The sequence below is a fragment of the Agrilus planipennis genome, unplaced genomic scaffold, assembly GCF_000699045.2.
Source record: "Agrilus planipennis isolate EAB-ADULT unplaced genomic scaffold, Apla_2.0 scaffold87, whole genome shotgun sequence".
NCBI lineage: Eukaryota > Metazoa > Arthropoda > Insecta > Coleoptera > Buprestidae > Agrilus > Agrilus planipennis.
In genome coordinates, this window is record NW_020439134.1 from 749,786 (window position 1) to 763,323 (window position 13,538).

The 13,538-nt window shown below is 33.8% G+C and overlaps 1 protein-coding gene across 1 annotated transcript in view; it reads right to left on the bottom strand.

The window, feature by feature from the left end:
* Nucleotides 1–789: 789 nt before the first annotated feature.
* The window catches only part of LOC108737620 (transmembrane and TPR repeat-containing protein 1-like), a 254,778-nt gene continuing 242,029 nt past the window's right edge, over nt 790–13,538 (bottom strand). Inside the window, exons 12-13 of the mRNA XM_025977791.1 lie at nt 7,048–7,177; nt 790–1,257 (exon numbers count right to left, since the gene is read on the bottom strand). Coding sequence (XP_025833576.1) covers nt 1,084–1,257; nt 7,048–7,177 — 304 coding nt within the window. The 3' untranslated portion in view covers nt 790–1,083. The remainder of the gene's footprint in view (nt 1,258–7,047; nt 7,178–13,538) is intronic.

The following is a 13,538-nucleotide window of genomic DNA, read 5'->3' on the forward strand; positions in this document are numbered from 1 at the left end:
GTTTAGACATTTAGGTTACGTTGGCAGTATTGTAATATTTAAGGAGAGTGTAGTAAACTGCAGTTTAAATTTTACTTTTTACATACGTATGTAGGTATATTTGAACAACATATTGAGTCACAAACTCAAAATATTTTCAAATAGGATTTCCTTTACCATATTGTAAAGTACATCACATATTCTATATTTTGAGCAGTGGATCAACAACATTCAGGGCTTGTAGACTAAAAGATTAAATGAAAAAATGAATTCATACTCTACTTGTGGTTGTAATTTTTCTTAAATTAGGCGAGCATGAGTGATATTATGAGTTTTACTGTCCAGCTTGCTTTTATTTTTTGTTGTCTTTTTCATGACATCAGACTGCTACAACAAACTCATTTTTTGGTACAGAGACGCCATTAAAATTACCAATCATATTTTACAAACGTGAAATATTTGTACAGTTACGGTCTGATTTAAGAAAGAGGTATAACAACATGTATAAAATTTGATTATGATCTACTCATAAAAACATTATGAATAGTACTTAAAAATATTAAGTCCGGTTTAAATAAATTAAAAAGGCACCTTCAGTTTTTATATGTTTTAGTAAATACTTACTCATATTGTATGTATTATTTATTGATAATATTTCCATTTTATATCTGCAAAATTATGTTACTTTTTTACTTGAACAATAGAAGGAAATTAAAGACCAAAAAAAGGCTTTTCTATTTTTGTTGCATTTAAATCCTAAGAAGATACAAACAGAATCTTTTCCAAATTTAATCTAAAAATGAAATCAATAACTAAATTTTTACTGATAAATATAATAATCACAGCCCAAGGTCAGTACGACTACATATCTAATAATTATTACTGGTATAACGGTATAACTTTTTAAATCTCTTAACAAATACTGACTTTAGGTACTAAATGCTCACTTAATCATACTGAAAATGTTAAGACTTTGCCTTATTGTGTACATGTTACGTATTGCAAACGTTTATTTATTAGGAAATCAAACTCAAAAATACTGATCGGAATTTCGATGCTTCCAAAATGAAAGAAAAATTAGTGTCAGATTTTGTCGAAGTAATGTTATACCAAGCAAAACGTCGATGACTTCTGAATTGTCAAATTAGACTTGCTTGGTTTGGTCAAGGATTTCACTTCTCCGGTTGTTGCTGGTTTCTTATTAGATTTCTCGCAATATGACGATAGAAGAGACGAATACTTCGACGAAATATTGGGAGAGGTTGCATTCCTTTTGTCCTGAAATTAGGGAACAGTCAATAACTTCGAGAAATCGATGTTCAAAATTTGTTGAAGCAGAAATATACGTATGTGATATTTGTATTAAACTTAAACAATTCTTTGTTCCACCAAAGCATTCCAACTTTTTAAGATACAAAAAAACGGAAAACTCTTTTTTTAATTATTATTCCATTTTTCATGCCTCGAATCGATTAAGCTAANAAGCTTTAACATAGAATATTTTTCACAGTGAACAAGTTTTACAGCACGAGGCTGCAGCCCTTCCACTGTGTATTCATATAATTTATTTTCTTAATTTGTGTTATTCTTGATTAAGCGAACATTGTATTTTGCAGGATTGTTCACAAAGTCAGGTCCTGTACTATAAAGAAAAGTAAACGCAAATAGTATATAGGGTTGAGTGAAAGTTGAATAGTGTGATGCATACATCAGAAAGTATAGATATTTATAAAAAGTATAGATATAATATTTGTATATTACTTGCAAATAAATACATATTTTATACTTATTTAAACTACGCGCAAAAATTAACGTAAATTAGTAAAGTGGCAGAAATTCAAAGTTAATTTTCTTGCAAACCACTAAATCGAGTTTGAAGATCTTACTTTTGCAAAGGCGATGTGCTTAAAATTAACTTTTTAATTTCGAATTTTAATCATGTAAGCGACAGGCTGTTTACTTAAAATTTGCAACACGCGGTGGGTTACTATGGTTCAAACAGTTAGGATCTACCGACGTATACACATAAAATAGCCCTATAGTTTTTGATCATTTTGTTTTTTGATTCTCGGTATTGAAAGTAAAATTTCAGTAAGAACACAAAGCAAGCTTTGCAAACAAAATAACTAGAAGATTACATTCAACGTTTTGAAGAAACCAATGATCACAACAAATATCATGGGCAAGGACAAAATTTCAAAGTCTTTAGAGAGCCACAAAATTTTTTCTTGCCAAAACTAAATAGTACTCGCATTTAAATACATTTTTTTGATAAAAAACTAATCTATTTATTCATAAGAAAGAATATCTATTTATTCATTAGAAAAAATATCTATTTATATACAACACTAATTTGTACTTCAATAACAAGCAACTGGGCAAACAAATTCAATGGGAGTGTTGGCTTTGCATGGTTTTAGAAAGTTTGGATAGATTTGGCTCATAACTTTCAAACACGACTCTAAATTTTCTTTATTAGTTGGCTTCTTATTTTACTTTTAATTATATTCATGCAAGGGCTTGCTCGCACGAATATGTCGATCCGAAGATAGTCAGCACTCGACATGCCAATTTCTTCACCTCACTGTAACAAACTGGAAGATTATTGGGATGCGGTGAAAAGCGAGTACAAGTGGCTGAGAGATAGAATCACTGCATAATCCTCGTTAATCAATTCAGAACAATTTTTAAATGTTTTTTTTTTGATAAAATAAATAATATTTTCGTATGGGACTAAAGAGCCGCAGCTTCACATGCAAAGAGCCGCATGTGGCTCGCGAGCCTCAGGTTGCCGACCCCTGGTCTAGTAGAATCAGGAATTTCTTGTGAGAAATATGGACAAATGTGGACTAGTCCACTTTTTTTTTGAAGAAATTGGTTATAGACAACTCGTTTCCTTTATTACATTACTGCTTTGGACTTTACAGAAAAAGTTTCTCAATACGAGTTGCTAAGAATCAGATTATCCATAAGACTGATGTCATACGATTTTCAATAATTTCCAAATTTTCTTGGAAAATGAGGAAGAGTAAAATCTTAAAAAATAAATGTTGAAGTGGAAAAAAGGTAATAAAGAATATTGAAATTTTCACTCGATGTAATGCGAAAAAAAAAAAAAAATATAAACGATGATATCAACCACAATTACATTATACTTTTAGGTATCAATGTTATTGTATCTATAAATAGCGTGTAGTTTATACTTTCTGTTAAGCTTTGAAACGAGTTCAAGTGATGATAAATAATTCTGCACTTCTTAGTCAAAGTTCAAGGTTCGTCAGTTGTCAATATTTAAGGTTTTACAGTAAAACATGTTACAAACACTGAAACTCAAGGCTTTGGGAGAACATTTCTTTCCCTTTTTGCGAAATTAAAGAATATATTAAATTGGACGAGATATATACGAATTTGTTTAAAAGGTTCTGAATTCTTTTGCCAGAAAATCACTGAAAAAAATTAAAAACATACCATTCTGGCAAGTAAAGGTGTCCTATTTTTATACGTTCGAGAAATTTCAAATATTTTCCTAAAATATTTAAGATTTGCAGTCATTTATAAACAATTTTGGAATATTAAATACCACAAATGGCGCGGTAAACGCCATCTGTAGTACGATGCTACATTTTAGGATTACGAATGCTCCAACAAGGTCCACGCACTGTTAAGACAGCAGGTAAAAGTTGGTCTGTGTTCTGTCGGAGCTGTCTGCGACGCGCTGATGAGATTCAAAAAGATCGAAATCGCGATCCGCGTCTGGCAGTTTCGACAGAATACAGACCACTTCGAATTATTTTATTAAAGTTGAAATAATTTTAATGGACCAAAAGTGTAGTTTTGTCAGCGGCTAATGAAATTTTTAGGCGGAATATAACGAAGTTAGTCGTTACCTCGTGAATGGTAAGCTATAATTTAAAAAGAGTACATTAAAATTATTTTAATGAAGAAATCGTAATTAGCACATGAGTCTGGTGCTCCTATCAACGAAACCAGTTCGCACAATAACTAACCAAAATTGTGGTTACTAATGTTAGCGATCTTTTTTCTCAAGGCTAGTGACAGACTTGTTAGGTATTGGGAATCATTCAGGAGGGAAGAGGAGAATGGAAATCGGAAAACAAGACTTATTTGACTTACCGATCACATAGACGTTTTATGATTCATTGTTCAATTTAAATACCAGTTTATTGCAGTAGTTTCTGACAGTGAAAAGTAGATTTAAATTACATTGGCGTTTACCACGATAAAACTGTGTGAAACGTACGACAAATGTCAATACAATCAAATTGAACAGTCATTGGCATCACCAACGAAGGCTTTCGAATCAGCGAACCATTTCAGCTGCGCTACAGAGATTGCGAGGGCCGTGGGCATCGACGCTCGAACCATCTCGTCGCAGTAGAAGACGAAACCTAGATTTGATAGAATACAACCTTCAAACTAGTACACGCAAAATATCACGGAACATTTGCTTCTTTCATATGACAGTGTGGCGAATTTTAAAAGTACAGTTGCTGCATCCTTATCATTCGCAGCGGGTGCAAGCTTTACAAGAAACTGATTTTCAGCTGCAATAGGGTAATGTTTATGGGCAAATATTCCGAGAGACGGAATTTTGAATTTCCATAATAGTTTTCAGTAAATGTGAAGTGTGGAATTTTTGGAGGTTCGCTGTTCCAGGCGTATTTGGCTTATTATAAGAGACCTACCTATTGGCCCTGTGCTCAATGTTGATTATTGTTTCAAATAAAATTTGCCAAATGCTGGACGTTTTTGCGAGAGTGAGAAATAATTTTGGTAGACCTCATAAAGCCTGCCTTGGAGCCACGCTGTTTTAATAAGGAGCAATTTGTGTACTGTACGCATGTGTATATGCTTACTGGTGTTTCCAAAACCAATGTCGATAAGGAAGCGGCATGTTTTGTTTCTGTTTACTTAGGCGTTGGACGACCGGTATTGTTTAGTTTACATTCTATCCATGTGCTGCTGCTCAGTTCTGATAGCAATTTGTTGTACAAACTGCACGTACGCTGCCAAATCACGCTTCGGATTGTAACATGTTGTAGTTCTCTTACTACTTTTTTAGTCCTTTAGCCATGCTGTTATTGAAACCTTCTAAATCGCCACACTTATTTCCGAAACACCCTATACATTCACTTTATAGTTTATAGTATAATTAAATGTAGCTGCTTTAGTACTAAAATAATTCATAAAAAACACTAAGTTCTGTGTTTAGAGTAACTTGTAATGAGCGTAGATTGTTTTATTTTAGTTTTATGGGCTGCAAATTCGTTTTTGATTTGGTGCGATATAAGAAGATAGATGATGTTTCCTTATGTTAGCCTTTGTGAAGTGTATGATTTATAACTATTTGGTAGATGCTGGTATAGATGGTTATAAATTATCAATTACCAAAATTAAATAATGTGAAAATTATTGCCGAGAACATTTTACAAGCTATTGTTTCTTTTCGTAGCCAAATTACAATGTGGTTATCAGTGGTTAGAAGATGTAATATTTCAAACGAGTAATGCAGTTGATGTTGTAACAACCTTAGATTTCCTTCAAGTTGGTTTTTGGGGGCTATATCAAGAGATTGTACCTACTTACCGCGATAATTCTCTCAGGGTACAAAAACCTATAATTAAGAAATATAAGAATATCGGTGAAATATGTGTTTTCATGAGAAAGCAAGGTAAGGGGACAAAATATGCCGATTTCTACGGTCGACTAAAACCAAAGGAAGTAACAACACTTGGTTCTGAATTCAGTGACGCAAAATAGATCATTCAATACGTACAACCAAAGAGATTAATGGTGATGAGAAGTGGGGGCAATTGCAACAATACCGCATTCTTCTGCTTTGGTGGTACAGTACAAATGCTTCAATCAGAAGCTTTACAGATCTACAAATAGAGAGGGACTATAGAGTAACGTAATGACGTATGACTGCGCGAACTGCTTCCCACTACTCTTCATCAGTAGTCTGTTTTGTTGTAATTGGTTAGTCATTTAATGCATAATGTTGACAGATGTTTGTAAGGTGCAGCTGTCCAATAAAAAGTTAATTTAAGCAAATGCTGGAGTAGTAATATTTTACAGACAATCCTTTACTTTATTTTAGGTTAGGTTATATTCGTTATTGAAAGTAATAACTTAATGAATTCTTAATGACTTAATGATAGCGAACGGTTAATTTAGAAATTCGAAGAAGACTGTTAAAGGTCTATACCAGCAGCGTGGCGATGTGTAGGTGTGAAACATGGACGGTGAGAGTGACGGAAAAGAAAAGATTAGAAGCGTTCGATATGTAGTGCTACGGGCGAATGATGGGATACCGTGAATAGAGAAGGTTAGAAATGAAGAGCTATTAGAAACAATAGGTAAAAAAGAAATAGACGAAATAGGTTGGTAAATAGAAACAGCAGTTCAGAGGAGTAGTTGTAGACTTAGATTAGATTACTATTCACAAATAATTAAGGATGTGGGGTGTTCTAGTTTTAAGGAAGTGCGAAGATTAGCTCAGGATAGGAAAGAGTGGAGGTGCGTGTCCAACCAGTCTTAGGACTGACGACCTTATGATGATGACATTAATCAAATTGCGGTTACTCAGTTATATTTAAATGATGTTACAATAAGTGTTTTAAACAATCCCATCGGAGTCCTGTCCGCAGTTCTTATGTTCTTTACAAAGATGAAAAAAGACACGGATGAGAATTTTGTTTTACAATGTTGAAGAATATTTATGACTTAACATAATGTTCATTCTTTATTATGTAATAATTATATATATTGAAAGGTCTGATGTATGCGTTTCTAAGTCAGTACTGGGTTATATAATTCTGGGTATTACATTTTTAAATTATGGATGAAAAAATGTATTTTGCATGCATTTTAAAGGAGTATTTATTNTATTAATTATATAAAGCTTTTATAAGCTTGTGATTTAAGATTTAGAGAGAGTTTTAAAAGTTACGTGTTATGATTTTTCTTCTCATTCCTTGATTCCAAGATATCTGTTCGAACCGGATATTAACTAGAAGTTATGGACATTCGTGAGAAAAATCTTACCTTGCTGTCAGAGACATGACCGTCATAGAGCCTCGCTTTTCCAATAAGTTCAGATTTAATTTGAAGATCCTCGAGAAATGTGTGAGGTAATTGGATTTCTCCACGACGTTGTCGATTTAACGAGTAAAAACTGCAAAAAATCGTATCGTTAGGAGTGCAATAAAAAGTTATTAACTTTTTATAATAACAATAATTGCTTTATTGTTGTATAAATTGGAATTATGATTATAACTGTGTGTGTACGTATGTAGGAAATTCATGTATTTACGACAAGCCATAATGGTCTATGATGTTAAAGATAGTGGATCTTTTGATTACAGAATACTGAACAGAGTAACACTTGCTTGTTTTATACTGTTTACTTACTTCTCAGGTATTACGTACCTATGGGCTTCTACGAAACCAAACTAAATTAAAAAAAGAGGCATCTTAGCAATAAAACAAATAGGTAATTAAAATAGAAATTTATCAAAAAATCATTTTCGATTTTTTAAGTGTTCGTACAATGTTCTACCTCTAGTACAATCATTGAAGTATTGTTTCCATAAAATAGTAAGACGTCGCGTCGTCTATTATATGAAGTGTTTTTTTTATTTGTACCCCCTTCCTTCTTAATGCGATTTGGTAAGATTTCATGAGGTCTCCCCTCTCATTTACTTGAGATTTACTAGAGCAAAATAGGGCACTTAAGTAATGGATGCCTCCTGTTGTATACTGAGATATATATCTTTTTTTGTGTAAATTTGTAGGTTTTATAAATGTTTTCCGTTTTCGAGAAAAACGTAGTTGAAAGTACAAATAAATTCAATTCTGACCCTGCTAAAGAAATACCACCCGCAACGCCGCACTCAATCAGCTGATAATTACCAGCACCACTGAAGTATTTACTTTGCAGTTGCTCATGTATTGCTTATTTGTTAGATTAGATTAAGTGTGATACATGGTTTTCTGTTAACAGTCAACCTCTAGTAGCCGTTTATTCTTTTAATGTTTAAATCTTGTATAAGGCAATCGATGAACAGTTCAATAAACTAATTCAGCAATACAACATCAATTATTATAGTAGGTCAGTTCGTCACTGTAGAACAGTTGTTGTTACAATAATTTGACATACTGAAAATCAGTTAAATCCTTTAAAAGGTTTGAACTATATCGCCGCTGTAGAGACGAAATTCTTGATTTCAAAGTAGACAATCTCCAAAGTAGTACACGTGAATTAGCAAGAGACGTTCACTCCTCTCATGTGATGGTGTGGAATATTTTAAAGGAACAAAGTTTCAGTCGCTATCACTATTAGTACGTTGCAAATTCGCATGTGGTACATCCTTCGCGACTTCAAAAACTGTTTTCGGTAAATGTGTGTGATGGGAAACTTTTAGAGACTTATTTGACTTTTTTGGTTTGATCACATACTAGTTACAATCACTTGCAGAAAAGAAAGGCAACGCACCTTGACAATTTTTTCAATGGTGGTATGGAAATTTGCCTCAATGATCCTAATTACCGACTAATGTTTACGTAACTTCCTTTTTTTCATTCTTTTATGTCCTTACATTTATTCCAAAGCTCCGCACTCAAAATTAAATACATAGGGACATACAAGGTTTTAGAAATAAACTTCATTCATCGGTTTGATTCAAAAGATTTAGTATACCCAGCTATTATAGGTATAAAGGTACAAAAAAGGTAAACAGTCGCAAAAATACAATAATAACGCTGGCTTGCAACGTCACGTACTGTCTTATAAATGTTTAGGTAAATTAATTATAACTCACAATGCTTTTAAAAAGTTTATTATTTTTCCTGCTTTAACGATCAATATGTATGAGGCTGTATTATGAAAAGAACCACAGCTTTGATTATGAAATATACCTTAATAATACAGAATTACAAGGCAGCTGCATTAAACTGACTACCCCTGCTGTTTTTATGTGGTAGGTATTGTAAAGGCGGTTATTTAGCTCAAAAACGATTACTCACTGTTCCACCGACTTACACCATCGTGCATAGTAGGGGGAAGGTAGAAGATTCTTTTCACTTCCTTTAGGAATTATGAGAATGGGTGGGTAGTACTACTTAGGAGGAGAAAATCCAGACTACCCTAACATTTGTTTATAAGATTCAAGGCGACTGAATTGAACCGGTGTTCCAAATATCATCTTCAGCGTATTTCATTCCAATCAGTTACTATTGTCAATGGGCAAGGAGTCCCTTGAATTTACGTTCTAATTCAAAGGGCGGAAGACCCGCTTCGACCTCCTTTTAGGAATTCATGGGTGGGGGTTGAGGAGAGACAAATGAGACCGATGAGATTAAAATATAAGGGAAGTGAAAGATTATCTTCTGTGAAACATTACTGCTCCATACGGTCTCAAGAAATCACAGAAACATCTAGGTCAATGCAGCTGGACCCCGAGCTGTTCTGGAAAAGAACATTTACGACTAATGCTGGTGATTGCATTTTCACTCTACTGCAATGGGCGGAAGATCCTCATCAGCTTCCTTTTAGGCATAGTGGGTGGTTACGTTAGGAAGGACAAATGAGATGGGCGAAATTAAAATAGAAGAAAAGTGAAAAATTAGCTTTTGCGTATCTAATTCCCATCAGCTAATGTTGGTGAGCGGGCATTCCGACCCACGCACACTCTAATTTAGTGTTGAAAGGTAGGACGGAAGACTCTATTCAGCATTCTTTTAGAAATTGTGGGAATTGATGGGTGGCGCCTGGGAAAAGACAGATGAAAGAAACGAAATAAAGGCAGAAGAGAACTGAGTGATTATCTGCTTATAATTACTACCCTAGATTGAACCAAGGAAACCATAGAAGTTGGACAGACAATAGTATGCATTTATTTAGTAGGTAGTAGGTAGGTATGTATATAGGCATCTATGCATTATAGTAGTAGTAAGTGTTTGACGCTGGTAGGACTGAGCATGGCCTGTCCATCCTGTTCTGACTATCCTTCAGTTCTTCGGCACGTTTGAAGGTCATTCTTAAGCTGAAGAAGGTCATTCATCGGCTGTATAAGAAGAAGAAGGGCATTCTTAGGGGCCGACGAATGACACACACATACACACATGGTCAGGGAACATCCCCTACAACCCTTCCAGCGTTGACGTCGCTGTTGCTGCTGTTATGGGGCTGTAAGGGATTTTTATTGAGCATGTGTGTATGTGTGTCATTCTTCAACCCCGAAGAATACCCTTTTTCTTCTACAACCGAAGAATGACCTTCAGCTTAAGATTGACCTCCAAAGGAGCCGAAGAACTGGAGGATTGTCAGAACTGGATGGATGTGCCATCCTTAGTCCTACCAGCGCCATACCTTTACTACACATCTTTTATACTATTTAGACATGTCTCAAAATGTCGAAAAAATACATTGTATTTTAAAATAATACGATACACAACTGAGGCCTGCCCGATCAGTTCCGCTGCTGGTTCAATGTTTCGGTATTTGTCACCCACATATATTTCCTTTTTTCATACATCCCTCTTCATTTTTAGTGGTATTATTTTCCGTTAATTAAGGTATTTTAAATAATATTCACCAGACTAAATAATTATTAATTTAAAAACAGAATTGCTTAGCCATCTATGGAAATAATTACATACCTCTAGCGATTTGGTTGAGCTGAATTGTAAACATCGAACCCAATTGAAACCATAAATTAAATTAAATTATTTTGTGATTTTTTTGTTTCAAATGCTCCACACAGAACGACGAGTACAGGATTCGAGTGAAAGCACTGCATTGAAATTAAATATTTAACGTTAACATGCATGTATTAATTAAATTCACTTGTTTTTGAGTAGCTGCTTTCCAATTAATTAGCAGATTATAATAAAAAAAACAACAAAAAGTAACATTTATGTAATTTATTTACTGTTTGCGGTCTGTGGAGTCCTGAAGCGATGCACATGTCAAAATAAACTATATATATGCTTTTTTTGTATGCTTAAAATTACTTTCCTCTACGAGAAAAACCGTAAAATAAGGAAATTTAGTCGTTTGTTTGGTTAGCGGGGCGCATATTTTGTATTCTATTTTCCAAAAATCATTCTGAACTAGTTTTAGGACAATAAAATAATGTTCAACATATTCAAACCTGAGCCGTAATTTCCTTTTTTTGTTAAACTTATTTAAAAATCGTTGAATGTTTATTTTTTAAATACTTAGGTTAAATATAATAAGTTTTGAAAAACTACAGTTAGAAGCAATAACAATAGATGACGATGTATTACCAATAATTTGATATTTTTTGTATTTGTTAGAGAAAAAAAGTTTTTTAGAATTTGAATACAACTTATTATATAATTCTGTGTGTATCTCCTCGCTATTTTGTGCGTGACTGCTTTCATTTCCATTTCCTTTTATCTCGTTGTTGAATATAAATCGATTCTACAAGCATTTCAGAGGCCCTGTTTCAAGTTAGTTCTTGTATAAGTACTGAAATGTATAATAAACTTCGTTAACTTAGTTTGTAAGCTAATTCCACTTTAACTTAGCAAATAAAGCTTGACTTTAATTTCAGGTGGCATTATTATGTACTTTCGTAAGTATGTAGCATATGTATAGGTGTAATTACAATGGTAGTAGTGAACAGTACAAAACTATTTAAATACGAAGTTACCGCACACTTTTGCTAAAGCTAATTAAAAGTTGCACTAAATACAGCTGTTGTATTACTTTGGAAGTTGGAAGTTACGGTAGCGATAATAAACAGAATATTCATATTTTATTTTTCGGACTATTGAAAATAAAGTAAAAACAATTTTCTATCTTTTTCGAAAGGTATAGTTTATGTCATATGGTTCGTGTTAATATCTGTTGTTTATAATGTAAAATTTATGCCAGGGGCGAATGTTGAAAATATTTTCCGGGAGGATTTTGGTGCGTAAAGCCAAAGCCCCGGATTCGTTCCCGTCGGGTGTGACAACATACATTTAGAACTTATAGTTATTACAGTTTTTGGTACACCAAAAATACAAATAAATTTTATTGCGACTGCAATGTAAAATCAATTCTTCAATAGGACAGGGTTGCTAAATACTGACTGATACGAAATGCCACACAGGTAATTGAGGGAAAAGACAGCTCTTAGTGAGAGGTGAGCGTTAAATAATAAAAAATATTGAACTTAGCAAAAATAAATAACAAATATTTCATTTTGCGCCACATATTTAGCACTACCAGTTCTGCCGGTGTAGTCAGATCAAAAACTGAAATCTAATAATTATTCGTAAATGTACAGCAAACTGTTTTATTACTACCGACCGGCATGGCCTAGAGGTTTAGATCATTGCTTAGCATTCGGTAGGACGCCGGTTCGATTCCGGGACGCGTAAGTTTCTCTGTGGTTTCCTTGGATCACTTAGGTAAATGCTGGGGCAGTAGCATTCCAAAGATAATCTTTCATTTTCTTCTGTCTTCATTTTATCCGTCTCATCTTTCTCACACGAACCAACACCCACTCATTCCCACGATTCCTGAAAGGAGGTTGAAGAGGGCTTTCCGCTCTACCTTCCGGTGTAATCAGCATTAGTGGCTGGTGGGAATGAAACACTCAAAAGTTTTTTTTTTGGTTTATTACTCCTGGCCCCTTCGGCTTTCTGGGCCTAGTATGAAAATGACTTTGTAACAAATGTAAACACCGAAAAAGGGTCTTTAAGTAGATAGATAGATAGCTTTATTAAAAACATTATGTTTTATATATACAAGGTGCAGTTACATTTACATTTACTTATTTTCTCTTTTCTACTTTCTCGTTTTTCTGCTATTTACCTCCTTATTCATATTTTTCTCATCTTATTTAGACCATCCTTTCTTTCCATTTTTATTAATTTTCTTCTCCTGCTATTTTTCTCTTCCACAAGATTTCTCTCATCCTTTTCATGTTGTTCACTCCTTCCAGTTGAGCTTTCCAGCTTTTTGCAGAACTTCCCGTTTCCCCACATCGCTCAAAAATATGTTCAAGCGTCTCTGGCTCCTTTTTACATAATCTGCATAATTTCTTTTCTTCTTCCTCCCAATACCTTGACGCTCTATTTTCGCTTCCCAATCTGAATCTTGCAGTTAATTGTAGGTGGTTTTTTCTCTTTACTCCTTCATCTTTCAAATAATGAGGTTTTTCTTCTCCTTCTTTCCATAATATCTTGTACTCTTGAGCGAATTTCATGTTTCTCATTTTCTCTCTCCTTCTTTGTTTGTCAATATCTTTAGTTAAGTTTTCTAGTTCCTTCCATACATTTCTCTCATTTTCCAGCTTCCATATATAATGTTTGATTGACCATCCTCTCTCCATTAAAAAATTCTTTCTTTCTTTTTTCCATCTTTCCCTTGTGGTTTTCTTTTCTTCCTTTTGCAAGAGCGCAATTTTGTCCTTAACTTTTACACATTCTTTTAGTATTGCGTTGCCTTCGGAATTTAATATTTTTTCTTCGTACTTTAAGGCCCTTTTTGAATATTTTATGGTCAGTTTTTCATATTT